General features: G+C 40.9%; 1 protein-coding gene across 1 annotated transcript in view; it reads left to right on the top strand.

Annotated features, from left to right (window-relative positions):
- The first annotated feature begins 114 nt into the window (after positions 1-114).
- Positions 115-15422, top strand: part of CCNYL1 (cyclin Y like 1) — a 32346-nt gene continuing 17038 nt past the window's right edge. The window contains exons 1-3 of the mRNA XM_057381713.1: positions 115-440; positions 12928-13002; positions 15188-15222. Of these exons, the coding sequence (XP_057237696.1) occupies positions 194-440; positions 12928-13002; positions 15188-15222 (357 nt within the window). The 5' untranslated portion in view covers positions 115-193. The remainder of the gene's footprint in view (positions 441-12927; positions 13003-15187; positions 15223-15422) is intronic.

Raw genomic sequence — 15422 nt, 5'->3', positions numbered from 1 at the left:
TCAAGACAGGTTCTGGAGGAGGGCAGCGACCCGCCTGGCGGAGGCGAGGGGCTGAGTTATGGCTAAGAGACGTGGGGCGGCGGCGGCGGCGCTGAGCCCGCCCCGCGCTCCAACCCGCCCTGTGCCCGCCTCCCCTCCCCCGGCCCAGTCCGGAGCCGCGCAGCCGGGGCCCGCCGCTGGAGCTCCGAGCTCCATGGGCAACACCGTCACCTGCTGCGTATCCCCGGACGCCAGCCCCAAGCTCAGCCGGGCCCGCGGCGGCGGCGGGGCAGTGCCGGGGCCCGATCGCTGGGCGGACGCCTATCAGGCGCCGGCGGCGGTAGCCGGCGGCGGCGGCAGCGGCGGTTCAGGGTCGGCGGAGGCCGAGTCGGGGGACTCGGATCCCGGCGGCGGCGGCGGCCCCCACCTCCAGCACATTAGCGACCGGGAGTTCCCGGATGGTGAGCGGCGGGCGGGCGGCCGGGGAGCGCCGGGCACCGCATSCCTGTCCCCGCGTGTCCCCCGCTCTGCCCTGGCGGGTACCGGGGGGCACTGGCGGCCCGAGGTGCGGCCCTTTTGTCCGGCGGCGGRGGTAGCGTGGGCCCGCGGGGCTCGCTCCGCGCCGCGCCCCAGGCAAAGTTCCCCGCTGCTGTCACGGCGCGGCACAGCCCCGGCAGCTCCGGGTTCGGGCCGGCACCTCCGCCCGCGGGACGAGCCTGGGGCCGTTCGGTGACTCTCCGCCCGAGCGAGGGGCGCCTCCCCTGACCGGGAACGCCCGGCCCTGGCCGGGTCTCGCAGAGAGGGAGCGGGGAGGGAACGTGGCAGARCCCACGGGAGCTCCCGGCTGAGGTGGAGGAGTCTGGCTGCTCGTTTCTCCTTGGCTATGGAGTCGTGACTCGGTGGCGGCGTTCGGGCAGATCGCAGCGCTGCTGCGTTTCCAGTCTCTGTTGAACAGGAGGAAGGAAGAGGGTGTGTGGGGAGTAAGGGAATTAAGAATTACAGAGATTGTGTGCATATGACATCACCGTGGCTAGACGTGGGTAATTTATACTCTGSCTGTGCAGGGTTATAGCTGTGAACTCATTAGACCGGCGTTCCTTGTCGCGTAGCTCTCGGTGTTCCCAATTTGCTTTCCTTGGACTCATGGGAAAGTACGTCTGTGCTGCTCAGATTGTTCGCAGGTACCACACAGACTCCTCGCTCCGTGAGGCATCTCCTGCTCGGCCGGGAGTGCTGCAGTGCTGCTCTGCGGGAATTCCCGGGAAAAGTTAACAGGTTCGGGGTGCTCCTGTCAGGCCGGGCACTCCCGTGGTGCTGCTGGAGCCGCGCAGCGCTGCCTAACGCCTCATGATATTCAAAACTTTGTTCAATTAACAAACATCTTGCTATTCCTCCTCGCACACCTGTGTGAAATATATTCACTTGAAAAAAGTTAGCCTGACATCCTTTAATGCATACAAAAACAATAATCAGTGTAATCCATACTCTTCTTGAATTCAAGAATTTTTTTTTTTTGCTGTCGAGCTGGCTGCAGAAAAGTGAGGAGACCCTCAGGAATGGGATTATTAAACTTGCAGGGTTCTGCACAGCACCATATGGGGCAGCTGTTGTTCCAGAAATGACATGAAACAGTCAGCCCCGTGGATCTTCTCTGAGACAGCTGTGCAGTACAGCAGTAGTAGAAATTACGTTTGCTGCCTAGGAAAAATAAACCTTTATATTTGTAAGAAGATATTACAGGAATCTCTCATTAGGGAAGGAGGAGCTAAACTCTCTAAAGATTCTAATAAAGCCAAGCAAAAATGCCTAAGCTGARCAAATCTCCTCAGGAATAAGCAAGGGTTGTATTTGTTTGAATCTTTAATATGTGATCATGTCAGCAGTGCTAAGTAGCAGATTTGATTGTGAATTCATCCATGTTTCAGAAGTGGTTTTGAAGTAGGGAAGTATTTCATTTTTTTGAATTTGCAAACCTGAGTGTATRGTCCAAGAATAAGATAGTAACTCTATCACAAATTTACTTTTGTGGCTATGGAAACTTTAGTCTTGAGGCAGGAGATAATACTAAAATTAGAACTGCATAAGTAGTATATGTTTAAGATGATTTTAGAAATCACTTTTAAATTGGTATGTGGTTCACTGTTGCCCTCTGAAGTAGATATGCTGCAAGTGACAGATGCTGATTGAAGTTTTCTGATTGATACAACTCTTCAGGGGTGTRGAAAGTGTCTAAGTTGAACACATTTATTAAAATGAAAATCTAGATTGCCAATATTAGAAGTAAAACTTCTTGTGTTGGTTTTTTAGTGTTACAAAGCACTACCTGGATAAAATTGAAGCAGTTAACTTCAAAATGTAAAGCACTATTTGTGAAGTCTGAAATCAAGTGTTATGAAACAGGCTTTATAAAGAAGTTTGAAGTGATACTGCTGTTTAATTTAATTCCTTCTATGCAATAATGAATCTGTAATGTACCAGATAGCTTTGCTTATTTGTCTTAAACTCTAGGATGTAAAAGCTGTCAGCATATCCAAACCATGCAAACAGCCTGCATGTTTCTGTTCTGTTGACTACTACAAAGCATTAATTTCATTTGGGGGATAAAATATACCTTTATAATTGATTAATGTATAATATCATAGGCTAGCTAAGATGCAAACTTAGTCTTTAATGGAAGGCTGAGAGCCTACTGACTGTCCTTTTCTTGAATGCTTTGGCAGGGAGAAAGAAAGCTGCAAGGAAAAAAGTCAAAATCATTCTGGTTATTTTTGTTCCATGCTGCTCAGTTCCAGGAGTTTCTAAGAAAACAGCTAAATATATCAGAAAGCTAGCATCCGTATATGAAATTCCTGATTTTTTTTTTGTTGTTGTTTTTAAGTCTGTCTTAGTACTTTGGCACTTGTTTTGCTAAAATTGAATATTTTGGTTGTGTCAGGAATGCAAAAGTTACCAACTGTGCTTTGAATTTTTTGTTTTGTGCTGTTTCATAGCTTTGTCTTTATCATAGCAAGTTCCTCGCAGGTCTGTGCATCARGTGAGGATTACTTTGTAGCTTCTCCAGCACACCACTTAACAGGCCACSTAGAACGTAGACACCTAGAGCCCAAACCTAGAATGTCGACATCTAGAACGTGGGATCTAGAACCCGGGGGGTCGACACGTAGAATGTGGGATCTAGAACCAGGTATCGCCACCTAGAACACTGGAGTATACCCAGATCTTGGCTCTAGAACCCGAGGTAGGTACCTAGAACGCAGAGTCTAGAACCAGGGCTGGCACCTAGAACTTGGATCTAGAATTCGAGGTAGTCACATAGAACACAGATCTAGAACCTAGGTCGGCACCTAGGACTCTGATCTAGAACGGAGATCGACATAACCATATCTAGAACCTGGTGTGGCAATATTTAGAACCGTGGTGTTGACATCTAGAATGCAAACCTAGTATCCGGAATGATACCTAGAACCCGAACCTAGAACCTGGTGCCTGGAACCCGAACATAAAGTCTGAACTAGAACCTGGCTCCTTAGAACCTGACACCTAAAATGTGGCATCTAGAACCAGAACCTAGTACCAGGCACCTAGACCGTGACACACCTAGAGCGTGACATCTATAACATACTGCTTAGATTGTATTGGATCAGAATGTAACAAGAAAAATCTTACTTTATGAAACTGGGCAGATTATGATGTGATTTTTATGTATGACAGAAAAGCAGTGGTARGTGGAATGGAGGTAAAACACACAGTAAAACTGAAAGTTTAATATTTCAACAGAAGTTAATTCAAACCGAAAAGTTTTGCCAGATCCTCTATTAAGAGAATTTAAAGGATGACTTTGTATTTTATGGCCCTCAAGATCCTGAGCCATAACCTGTTTGGTGCATGCTTTTTCCAAATGAGATATGCTAAGCTGTATTGGGTTAAGTCAACGGGAATTAACATAACTTTGAAAACAGTAGTTTATTCCAAATGGGTTCATGCTTATTGCTAATATTAAATATCAAAGGCTGCCATGAATCTAAAGCAGCTAGTTGCCTTTTCAGCTGAGCATTTTTCCTTAAATCAACAGTTCAACATAGTTTTAATTAACCAAAAAGGGCTTTTCCTATTTAGTTTTAGTAATGGTAGCTCTTTGATCTTAGTGTCCYATTTGAGCTGTGGTGATTGCTGGGGTTTGGGTTTGTTTTGTTGTTTGGGGTGTCCTCTCCCCCCCTTAGATAAATATCTGCTAATCTTTATTTTGGCCTTCAATTTTTTTTCCCCCTGGGTTTTTTGGTGTTTTTTTTTTTTTTTTTGTGGTTATTTGAGGGAGGACTTCTTAAGGCTGAAGTTTTCTTGCCAGATCCCTATGTTTAAACATAGATCTACTTTTTCACAATTTCTCTGATCTTTGGATAAAACTAGAATAAGACCTTGGTTGGCCTGTGTTTCTCACTTGTGCTTGGAAACATCTCCCTCCAGCGCTGCTGTGCACTGAGTTTGAGCAGTGGTTTGCCTGATTCCCTTGAACCAAGGGGAAGAGTGTTGACCTACTGAAATGGTGGCACAAAGTGACCTGGTACACTCGTCTGAGTATCTGGGAGGTGGAGGATGACAAAGGAAAATACAGTAAGGGATGAGAAGGAACAGCAGATGGGATAAGGAGAGGAGCTGAGTGGGGTGTGGTTAGATGGGAAAGCAAATGGAAGGGGACTTTGAAGAGGAGAATTAATAGGGATGAAGTGAGGTTTAGCTGAACAGGCTCAGACTAGTGCCTGGAGTAACTCTTGAAAGGTTCGGGTTGCCTGCATGCTGCAGTTACTGAGCAGTGTTGAACATGAACAGGTATTTGGATATATTGATTGTCTGTGATCTGGTTTCACTAACATCTTGTCTATAAACATCCTTGCAGAAGGTCTAAATACTGTTCATTTGTTTCTCTTCTATACTTTTTTATAAGTTTTTTCCTTTTTTGTTGGTTTGGGGTTTTTTTTTAGGTTTTGTTGTAGTTGTTGTTGGGTTTTTTTTTTAAATCCTAGCTAAAATGTTAGTTAAGTTAAAACACTTTGGTGCAAGGAATCAGCTTTTTTATGCCAGCAGTTTTCATCACRGGAAAGGCTTAACCATCTTATATTGGTTTTTGTGCCTCTCTATTTGAAGATCTGTAGTTGACAAAATAAACTGACAAATACTGCTGTCTATTTAGACCAGCATAAAGCTGGGACTAAAAACCAAAGGATAATCYGATACCTTTTCTAATGTTCCCTCTCCTTTTTTTCATTGTAGTAGTCACTGAGTTTTTTACCTTACTAAGACTCACTCTTCATTCCCCATAACTRTCAATATCTCCTAAAACTGACATTTATATTTGACATTCCTATTTGTAGCAGTTGCAGGTAGTCTATGATCTTGACAAATRTGAAGTAAGGGACTTTTTGTAAGCCTGAGACACCTTCCACATTGTTAAGAAGCCCAATCTCATGGCCTCTTGAAACAATCTGTGAAGTACCTGGAGTGGAGATGACTCAATCACAAAGACATGCTGAAACAGTGATGAAATTGATCTACAGATTTGGGAATTGGAAATAAAATAATTCATCACTTTAGTACCGAATTTGTATTTCTGTTCTTATGCTTGGATACTGCTGGCATCTAAGGCATCCTCTATCCTTTTCTCTCTTCACTAAATCTTGGAAGCTTTTGCAGTGAGGAAGTAAACCTTAGGTTTTTAGAGAATAGTTGATAGGGAACATGAASTTCATGTGGAGGGAGACTGATTTGTGTTTCTGGTGTGTTTCATCAGGCTTTCAGCATAACAGGTATTAAAAGGAAATACATAATCAGAGGGCTTTGATGAAACTTATGGAACTAAGGAAACTGAATTTTTTCAACTAATTTTTTTTTTAACTAGTTCCATATAACTTACCTCTAGCATCCTTTTCCTCTGTTGGCTTTCTTCGGAGATTTGCTGTTTTCCTTCCTACCTGCAGGGTAGATGTTGCAGAACAATAGAARTTCTGTGGCTAGAAGTTCTCAAGTGTGATCATTGTGGTGAGGTCATACCAAAAAGCTGACTAACAGGGGAATGAACTCTTGCACAGCCAACAAAACACAGAAYCCTACTCCTCCCAGATTCATATTGCACATTAAATTAATATTTCTAACAGTTTTTCTTCCACATACAGGGAGAAGGAAGAAGTTACTGTGGGAGGCAGGAGGGCAATTCTACCAAACATTAAGAATCCAGACCTGACATCTGCAGATCCTTGCCAGCAACCTTATGTTAAGATTTATAAACCTATATGTTTTTACTTGATTACAGCTAAAGTTTGAATATACTCTTTTATTTCACTAGAAAAATAATTTTTTTTAGAAGAAAACTCTGAATATTTGATTTGAAGAGACAAGTGAGAATGGTATTGACTTTAAAAAACTTGGTACTGTTTATTTAAATGTGTAGTAAAGACAGATGAATAAAACTGAAGATCCTCCTTGCAGGTGCTGTAAATACCAGGATTACTTTAATAGCTTACACAAAAATCTCCCTGTCAGCCAGGTAGCATTCTACAGTGTTTGAAGAGTTGTGTGTGTAAGCACAACTTTGCTTCTGTTTGGAGTTCTGAAAGGGTCTTGAATCATTGCAGTAATCAAACATTGTTTTTTTCCCAGTGTGAAAACTAACACTGGCTTGTTATGAAATGTGTCAGTCAGGCTCAGATAATAAACTGTTGAATGCCAGTATCTTTCAAAGACTAAAAAAAGCTTTTCTGTAAAGCTCTTGGACATGTTTTGTTATGTGGGTAATTTTTCTTTTATAAAACAAACTGCAGGTAAGGTCCTGACTTCATTTGACGTTTGCAAATGTGAGAAATTGGAAGAGGTGAAAAATGTACCATGTGCCAGTCCATCAGGTGGCATGTGACACCAGCAGACACTACAGTTTGTCTTGCTTTAGTTGCCTGCAGATGCTGCCTGGGACTGGAATTTCTGGTACTCACCTGTTCTGCTTTCTCAACCATGGCTTGTAGGGCAGAGAACGTTTGAGGAATTGTTATGGGAAGGCTTTCCTTATGCTTGCTGTTGTCAGCATGGATTTTAGAGTCTAAAATTTGGTTGCTCTTTGGTGTGTACAGTTGGAAATTTTTGTCTTACTAATTAGAAAATCAGAAATRTGGACTTCTACTTTAGCCTCTGGTGATAGTGAATTGTGTTATGTGTGAAGGTCAGTGTGGGGAATAAAAAGTGGGCAGCATGGAACTAATTGTTTTTCCTTGTCCTTTAAATGGAGTACAAGAGCAAATYCCTTACAAAATGTTAGTTACTTCTAAGATCTATCTTGTGAGCTACTGTTTTCCTTCTAGTTYAAAGCTAAAATCCTAGGGGCATCTTGTTTACCACTGTTTTAACTTGTCCTCCTTTTGCTGTGGAATTTGGGCCACTCCTGACACCCTGCCTTGGCTAAAATCTATAGAAAAGCTTCCAAACCTGGCAGGTACATAAGGAAACGTGTGGCAGCCTCCTTGGCTCTGTTTGGTCCCAGAAGGGGTGGCTGTTGTGTTGGGTGAACAGATCTCTCCACTGTGCTGTAAGCAGGGAGCAAAAAGATCATTCTGTGGAAGCCACACAGAGTGGTGTGGATCCTCCTGCACTTTAAGAAATGAAATAACACATACTAATAATGTATTGATTGTTTTTCAAGCCACAGAAATTAATAAATTACTTAAACTCTAGGTAGTCTCCAGTATTTAATAGGTATTCTGCACTTTTGCTGTCTAAATTCTTCTGATTTTAGTAGCAAATTTGAAGTGTTTATTGCGTCAGTTCCTCCAGCCCAGATCTGGAGTGTGGTGCAAAAGAGCAAATAATTCCTTTCTAATTAAGAGATCTTGTTGTATATTGAAGTAATTAATGCATCCTTCCARAGCATCAGTGTACACTTAGATATGGGCTGGGTATTGATAATGATGTTACTGTTTCTGTAGTAGTGCCATAAAGATCAACTGACCGATTTTAAATAGCTTTAAAACATCCTTCTGTGGGTATTGTGTACATTCACAATATTTAGAAATAATGGTTTAACAGTCTTTTAACAATGAGAGTTGCAAATGGAAAGCAAACTACGCATGCTGGGCTCTCTGGTGCATTTGGTGTGGCTGGGACAAATAAACAAATCCGGTTAAATTTAGAAACCAGACTTGTAACTTTCCTAAAACGTTTTGGGAAAAGAAATAGAATARCATAATTTGAAGGATAAATAATTTTATATGAAGTTATTATTAGGAATAGCAGAATTTCTGAAACAAGTTGGCAAATTTGCTTGTCTAATTTGTTAAAATTTTTTGCATCTTGWTTGGGAGTGTTAAGTGACTTGTATCTTTACAGTGTATGGTAATGAAATATAAGGGAAACTCAAGCATTAGTCAAAGCCAGTAAGTCATTGAGCAAGTAAAAAACCTCAGTTTTATCATCTAATCCTTTTAAATATGTTCTGTATCAAAGTGTTACTGCTGTCTAGTATACTAAAGCAAAGGATTGGGCTAAAACTTAAAGGAAATGTAATACTTTATTTTTCTGAAGTAGWGAAATTATCAAAGGGCTGCTACTTRGTGTCATCTTTGATGTCAGCTTTATTCATGGGATAATACAKGTAGCACAATGCAACATGTAAAATGTGTTTGTAATAATTAGAAGTCACTCATGGAGGTGTGTAAACCATAGATAAGTAGCTAGCGTTATAAATTCCTAAAACCTACACACATTCTTACATGGCATAGATAAAAGTAAAGTCTTCATGTGGATTTTGTGTTGTGGAAAGGACATAAGATCATGAGCTAGGGCAGAGGGTTGCTTTTGAAATGGATGYGATGTGCCCTGTGGGGGATTGTGTGTGCAGCAGCAGAGGTGGCTGAGAGTGTCTGAAAGGCAAGCGAGCCATAAGGGATTCCTCAAAGGGGAACAGTGGCAGAGGGAATCAAGTTCTGAAGGCAGGGTTGAGCTGACAAGCTTGGTAGTATATATGAGTAAATGGCTCTGAGAGAGGCAGAGAAACTGGGGAAGGTTGTTTTTAATACCATGTTCTCAGAGACAGGGGAAGGGCCCTTGTGTAGCAACACTGTTTTGCTACTCTARTAGTCTTAATTTCAGGTGGGAATCTTCCCTTCTAGCCTCTTTATTGCTAAGTGTGAGGGTCTGATAGAAGGTGGTTTGATTTCTATTGAGTTGATAGCCTCTACAAAAAACATGTTTTGGAGCTGTTTTCTTTTTATATCATCCTGTTGTTCCTCTCACTTCTCTCATTTTTGTTTCTGCATGCTTTAATTCCTATTATTCTTGTCCTGTGGCATACATGCTTTTATTTTTTTCTCTTAGCTTTCTGTGAGGCTTGAGTTTTCTGTCATACAACTTCTGACAGAGATCCTACTCAAGACTTACTCTTACTTTCACGGCTAGTATCTTGGCTTTGGTTTTGTAAGTGCTACCACGATGAAGTATTAGGAGTTTTATGCTTGGTTGTGAGTCAAATTGTTTGCAGACAGATTTATCTCTTCCTCTGCCTTTTCTTTTGCTGTTTCCCATTACATTTCGCCTCTGCTCCTGTCCTTATCTGCCTCTTGCCTTATGTTTCCTTTATCAGCTGTATTTGCTGTTGCTTGTTGGTATTTCATGAGCAACACTAGCAGTTTAAGATGAGCAAATCACATGACTAATTTTTCCATTGCTTAGAAAAAAGCATTGTCCAGGGAAAATGGCACAGGCAGGATGGTTAAAATTCTTGACTCTTATGAGGAGAAAGCTCCTGGGAGGTGCCTATTAAATGTATCTTTCTTATCAGTCTCTTGCTTGACCAAAGCAGGTGCACTGTGTCTGCAAATGTCTGCTCACTGTTCATCCTCAAGTGAAAAAGCTCAACTACAGATGGTCTTTTATAATTTCTGGTGGGATTTTGTACCAAGGGCCATGCAATGTGTCTTGGACTTCATTAGTACCTTAACTCTGGTTGTATAACCTGTATTGAGGATGTAGTGTGCAGACTTTGTCCTGCAGAAAGCTCCTTGGGTCTGGCTGAGCCACCATGGAACTGGGGCAAGTCAAATCTATTATCCTTTCAGTTCTGTTCCTCTCCTTAAATGTGTGGGTCTGCTTGCCTCAGGATTTTCCTGCATGGAATGACAAGAAGACATTGCAGACACTTCTTGTCTGGGATGAAAGTTGGTTATATTAATTCTTGTGCTTTTAGTCCTGGGCCTGATTTCTGACATGTAAGATGRATAGAGGGACTGGCAGAGCACAAGAAGAAGCAGAAACAATATAAGAATTGAGCATTAACAGGTCATAGGGTTTCAAAGTACATCAAAACCATAGGGAAGTCAAGATAGTAGTGTATTTCTTTGTGAGGTGAGGGAGGATGAGTGTTATCCTCTACTGTCCCTTCCCTGGGAAAAAAGCATCTGTCCTGTTTCCATTTATCAGTGACCTGGAGGAAGCGATGGAGGATGCCCAAATTGCAGATGACAGCCAAGAGTCAGTGTTCTGGAGGCTGCTCATTCAGAGGGACAGGGTCGGGATTGGGCCTATACCAACCAATGCTATGAAATTCAGCAAGGAGGAACTGGAGTCCTGTGATAAGAGTTACTCTCTTCAGTACCCCTTTTCCTTCAGTTTGCCTGTGTTGTTTCTCCCCAGTTTTCCTTGCTGCCTTCCCCTAAATACGGCACAAGTCTTGTACAGTCCTACATGCTCTTTCCTGCCATTCCATAGTGAGTCTCACAGCCCTACAGGCATTAGTGCCCCTAATGGGAAAGGTCATCTGTGGRCCCTCATGGGAAGTTTTCAAGGCTTAGTTCAGTAAAGCCTTGAGTGGCCTCATATTCTACCAAAAGCTGATTCTGTTTTTAGCTAGAAGTTGAACTAGAGATCTCTGAAGTCCTTTCTAACCTGCCTTACCCAGTTATTCTAGAAGTTGCTACTGAACTGTAAATAAATAAATTCTGAGTTGTTAGCATCATCACTTGCTGGTAATAATGAGTATTTTAAGTTTGCATATTGCAGTCTTGTTCTGCCTGTTGATGATACTTCAGTTACTTGATAGGCTGGCAAAATGTTACACTTCTGAATCACTGTTTGTGTTGGGCTGTTTGTTTGTTTGTTGGTTTGTTAATGCAGTGCTAGTATTAGAAGCTGTACACTGTCTCTTAAAGCGATTTTGTTAAATCAGTGTTAGAAACTTGTCAAACTTGTAGACAGATTTTAAACAAGTGACATTTTTGTTAAGATGTTACAAATGTTAGTTCAAATGTGGCAGTATGGCATGCTATTGCATGCTGGATTTTTATTTTTACTTTTTCAGAGAATCAGTTGTGTATTAGTAGTGCTTGAGGCATAAGCTATAAGGCAAATTCCATTCTAGGGCTTCTAAGGCAGGACTTCTTATCTGAAKTTAATCAATCAGTTAAAATTTATCTGTTCACTGGGTGCTGTGAATGTGCAGAGTCAGGTGACAATAGAAATACTGGTTTTATAAATTAGCTTTTTTAAACTTCTCAAGATGGTCTGCTTTCATGGCTCACTCTGGTCTGCTTTGGGAAGAGGGGGAAATTCCCTTTCAAACAGTCTTGGTGCTCCTAAACAGATGTTGGCTGTATTACCTACACAGTAGAGATTCAGAATTAGTGATCTGCATCCTGGATCAGTATCAGAGCAACAGTGTTGGACTGAGTTCAGCAATGTTGAAAAGCCAAGTACTTGGCACACATGGAAGTCTGGATAGTGGTGTTGTGCACCAGTGGCAGTCTGGAATGCTGAGTTTTGGGGACACATGCACCTTTGCAGTTACTTTTCCTTGCTGACACACGAGGGCTGTGGCTGTGCTGTGGGGTTGGTGCAGTAGCACAAACATTCACAGAGTTAACACTTCCAGCACCCAGACAGTTTGTGGTTTGGCAGAGTTCTGTTGGTTGGGTGCATAAAAGATTGTGGGGTTTTTTTTTTAATTAAGAGTTGATGGTGATTCTTAGATGACTTTGCTTTTTAGGGGTGTGGCAGGTTGGTGGTGTTCCACCTTGAACACTAAGAAGTGCAAGTACTCCTGTGTGAGTGTATGTGCTTGTATGGCTGGCATGGCCTAAGAATGACAACTGTGAATGGATGCAAACTTGCTCTTTCCAGGATTTAGAATCCCAGATTATTCTCTTCATGTGTGCACATAAGTGACTGTGTCTGTAGCGTGATTTCCTCGGAACAGCTGTTTCTCCTGTCAAGGCTAAGGCAGCTCCAAATTTCATCATTATGGGCACAGTTTCATCAACAAACTCGTGTGATCACTTCCATCCTAATCTAAGGGASTAATATATCCTCTTCTAATGCCATCACTGCTCTGTTGTGGCAAAGTATTAAAACAGTCATTTTGTCTTCAAAACCTATATTTTAGCTGTACATAGTTTKACTAGAAATTCCAGAAGAACTGATTAGTGTAAGCTTCATGTTTTGATATTTATCAGCACTGTAAATGTTACTTATTAGGTTCTTTTGTAAGACCACAGAGATTGTTTCCTGCTGTRTTTGGTACATAAAGCATAGAGGGAAAGATCACAGAGGAAAAGATCAGCAGTGATAATTTTTGTTGTTCTGGTGTGTTTTTTAAAATTATTTTCTTGATAAAATTCTAGTTTTCTGCCCACTACTGAGCACATGCCCCACACCCAGCTACCCGAACATGCAAGGGCACTGATTGAATTTGAAGATAAATGTTGCCTCTTGAGATCTCAAGAGATTTTTTTTTTCAGAGGGAAAAATGTGAAATTTTTATTTATCTGGGCTAAAGTAAGGTTTTGTTCCACAGTGGCCATTCTATGTGGGTTTGATCTTGTTTCTATCACGATGCTTGAGCACTTTGAGACTGCGTGGGAATTGTTGCAGTTACCATCTTTTGTTAAAGGTATCTTCTTCCTTTTGTCTTCTCTATTTCAGATTTAGCCTTGGAATCTAATCCATCTGATCATCCCAGAGCAAGCACAATTTTCCTAAGCAAGTCACAAACAGATGGTAAGCTAAGGTTTTTTTCCAATTAAAAAAAAACAGAGAAAAATTGGATAAAAGCAAAAGTAACAGCTCAAGAACACAGTGCTTTAATTCTTTCAAATCACAGGGAGTAATAATTTATATATTTACACAGAAATGTGTTTGTAGATGGTTTTATTTTATTTAATGCTTAAAATCACTTGATCTTCAAAATGCTTAAATACCAGATTTCAGAATGCAGATCCTAGTAGTCTGAAGGAGTAAGGCTTTTTCATTAGGCGTAGTTCAAATTTCAAGTAATGGTGGATTTTTTAATGACCAGGGACTGTTTTAAAGTTTAAAAAATTAGTTTTAAAAAAAATCAGGTTTTTTTTCTGTTATAAATAATAAGCCTAAACCACTAGCTTCTGTCAGTTGCTTTTGAATATGTTGTTTTAAACTGTTTGAATAGTTTCAGAGGATAAATATTCTCCAATTCTGGTTTTAACTAGAAAGATGTGTTGGGATTTTCAATTTCTTTGCAGATCCCATAATAAAGTCAACTTTGAACAAATTCTATTGCTTGTGCATTCAAAATGCTGTTAAAAAGTGGAAGCATTTCTGTATTGCACARATACAAGCAAATCCTGACAACAGTACATTTTGAAGTTGCAACTAAAAAGGTGTTTAAGATAGTCTTTTTTAAATGCTTCTGTTCTTTTTATAGTTGATTCTTGTTTGAAACACCATTTTGCTAAGAAAGTGAGGCAAAGTTGGATATGTTGGTGGAAAGCTGCAGTGTGTCTTTTAACTTGGCATATCTTTGCCACAGAAAAGAATAATTTTGACAGGTCTGTCAGTTGCTGTCCTGCTATTCAGTCTTGTGGCAAGTGGTAAAATTGTCAGTTGGATCAACTTTGCAGTGCTCAGGTAATCTGTGAGCAGTGGGAACGAGCACTAGCCTGATTCTCCAGGAGATATGATACCAAGGAAATGTAAAAACCTCTTTTTTGTGGGCCTTTAAGGTCAGTCTTCAAACAGGCAGAGAGAGGGCCTGACCTGCTCATTTCAAACACCTCTCAGATGAGCAGTGCTGAAGGTGCAGCTCTCAAGTTGATGGAGTTCATGAACACTGTCACTGTACAGCCTTCCAGCCTTGCTGCAAATAATATTCACAGAATAATGTTCACATAATAATATTCACACTGTGTGAACAGGCTTGTGGGGGGCAGTATTGCTTTCAAACGTGATTTGGTTTTCTCCAAATGGAATGTATTGAATTGTGTTCATGTAGAAAAAGGCTCTGYTAGGTGAGGTAGTAACTATTAAACTATTCTCTGAAGTTTGTATTAGATGAATTGAWTTTTGTGGAGGACTTGGGCAGAATAATGTATTTTCTAATTTTCCTGTTCTTTAGTTAACGAATTAGTAAAATTAATATCCATAAGTTCTCTCTCAGTGCAATGTTATCAGGATTATGAGTTTTGATTTATGCAAAAAGACTAAAAAAATGTGGATACCCTTTTCCAATTGTCAGTTTTTCTAACTAGATAAGAGAGTGTGTCCTGTGAAGAGTGGTGATGATTTGAGGTTATAACTTAGGAGAGGTGTCTGTCCAGGCTGATCACACTTGTGCATGTGTGCAGCTCTCAGCTCTCCTAACACACTGCTGGATTGTATTGCTGCTGTCACAGCTGGAAGCTTAACCTTGCAGTCTTTCTTGAAAGACTAACACAGTTTAAGATGATCAAATTACCTGGTTGCAGTTATATGATAAATAGGTGCATAGCTTGTGCCAGCATCTTCTGTATAGTGAAATACCCTTTTACCTTCTGCTGTCTAATAGAAGGAGAGAGAGCATGTGAGTAATGCTGGGYACCTCATTTCCTCCTTGTGTGCCTTTGGTAGGCTCAGGAAGTGCTGGTTTTGGATATTGGACATTGTCTGTTTGAGCTATCTGCAATCGTCCTGGTTTTCATGATACACAGCATCTTTTCTTAGTGTGAAGAAGCTGTTCCTAAATGTACATGTGGGTAAATAGAAGTAGGATATAGCTTACTAGCTTGATAAAACTTGGTATTTTTTTTGTCAAACTACCTTTCCAGACACCTAAAGTAAAATTTGTAACTTTTAATACTCATGTACTTTGGAAAACTTGGTTAATAGAATGACTTTATTGAATATAAATTGGGAAACCTTTCAGATCACATTTCTTTTTCCCTCTTTCTAGTGCGAGAGAAGAGGAAGAGTAACCATATAAATCATGTAAGTAAACCAGATTTTATRTAAATAATATTAAGATATTGGGCCAAAGACAAATTCAAGGAAACARCTGTAGTATTAATGGTAGTATTATGTAGTCTTACACATGTTCCAAATCTTCCTTAGAAAGGTAAGACTGARTTATCTTTGCCCATTTCTAGAAAATAAACAGGCACAGTATTACAAACAGGCACAGTGTCATA

The sequence above is a fragment of the Malurus melanocephalus genome, unplaced genomic scaffold, assembly GCF_030028575.1.
Source record: "Malurus melanocephalus ecotype Western Australia unplaced genomic scaffold, MMel_1.1 scaffold_524, whole genome shotgun sequence".
Lineage (NCBI taxonomy): Eukaryota > Metazoa > Chordata > Aves > Passeriformes > Maluridae > Malurus > Malurus melanocephalus.
The sequence above is the reverse complement of the archived record's forward strand: the minus strand, read 5'-3'. Positions and strand labels throughout refer to the sequence as shown.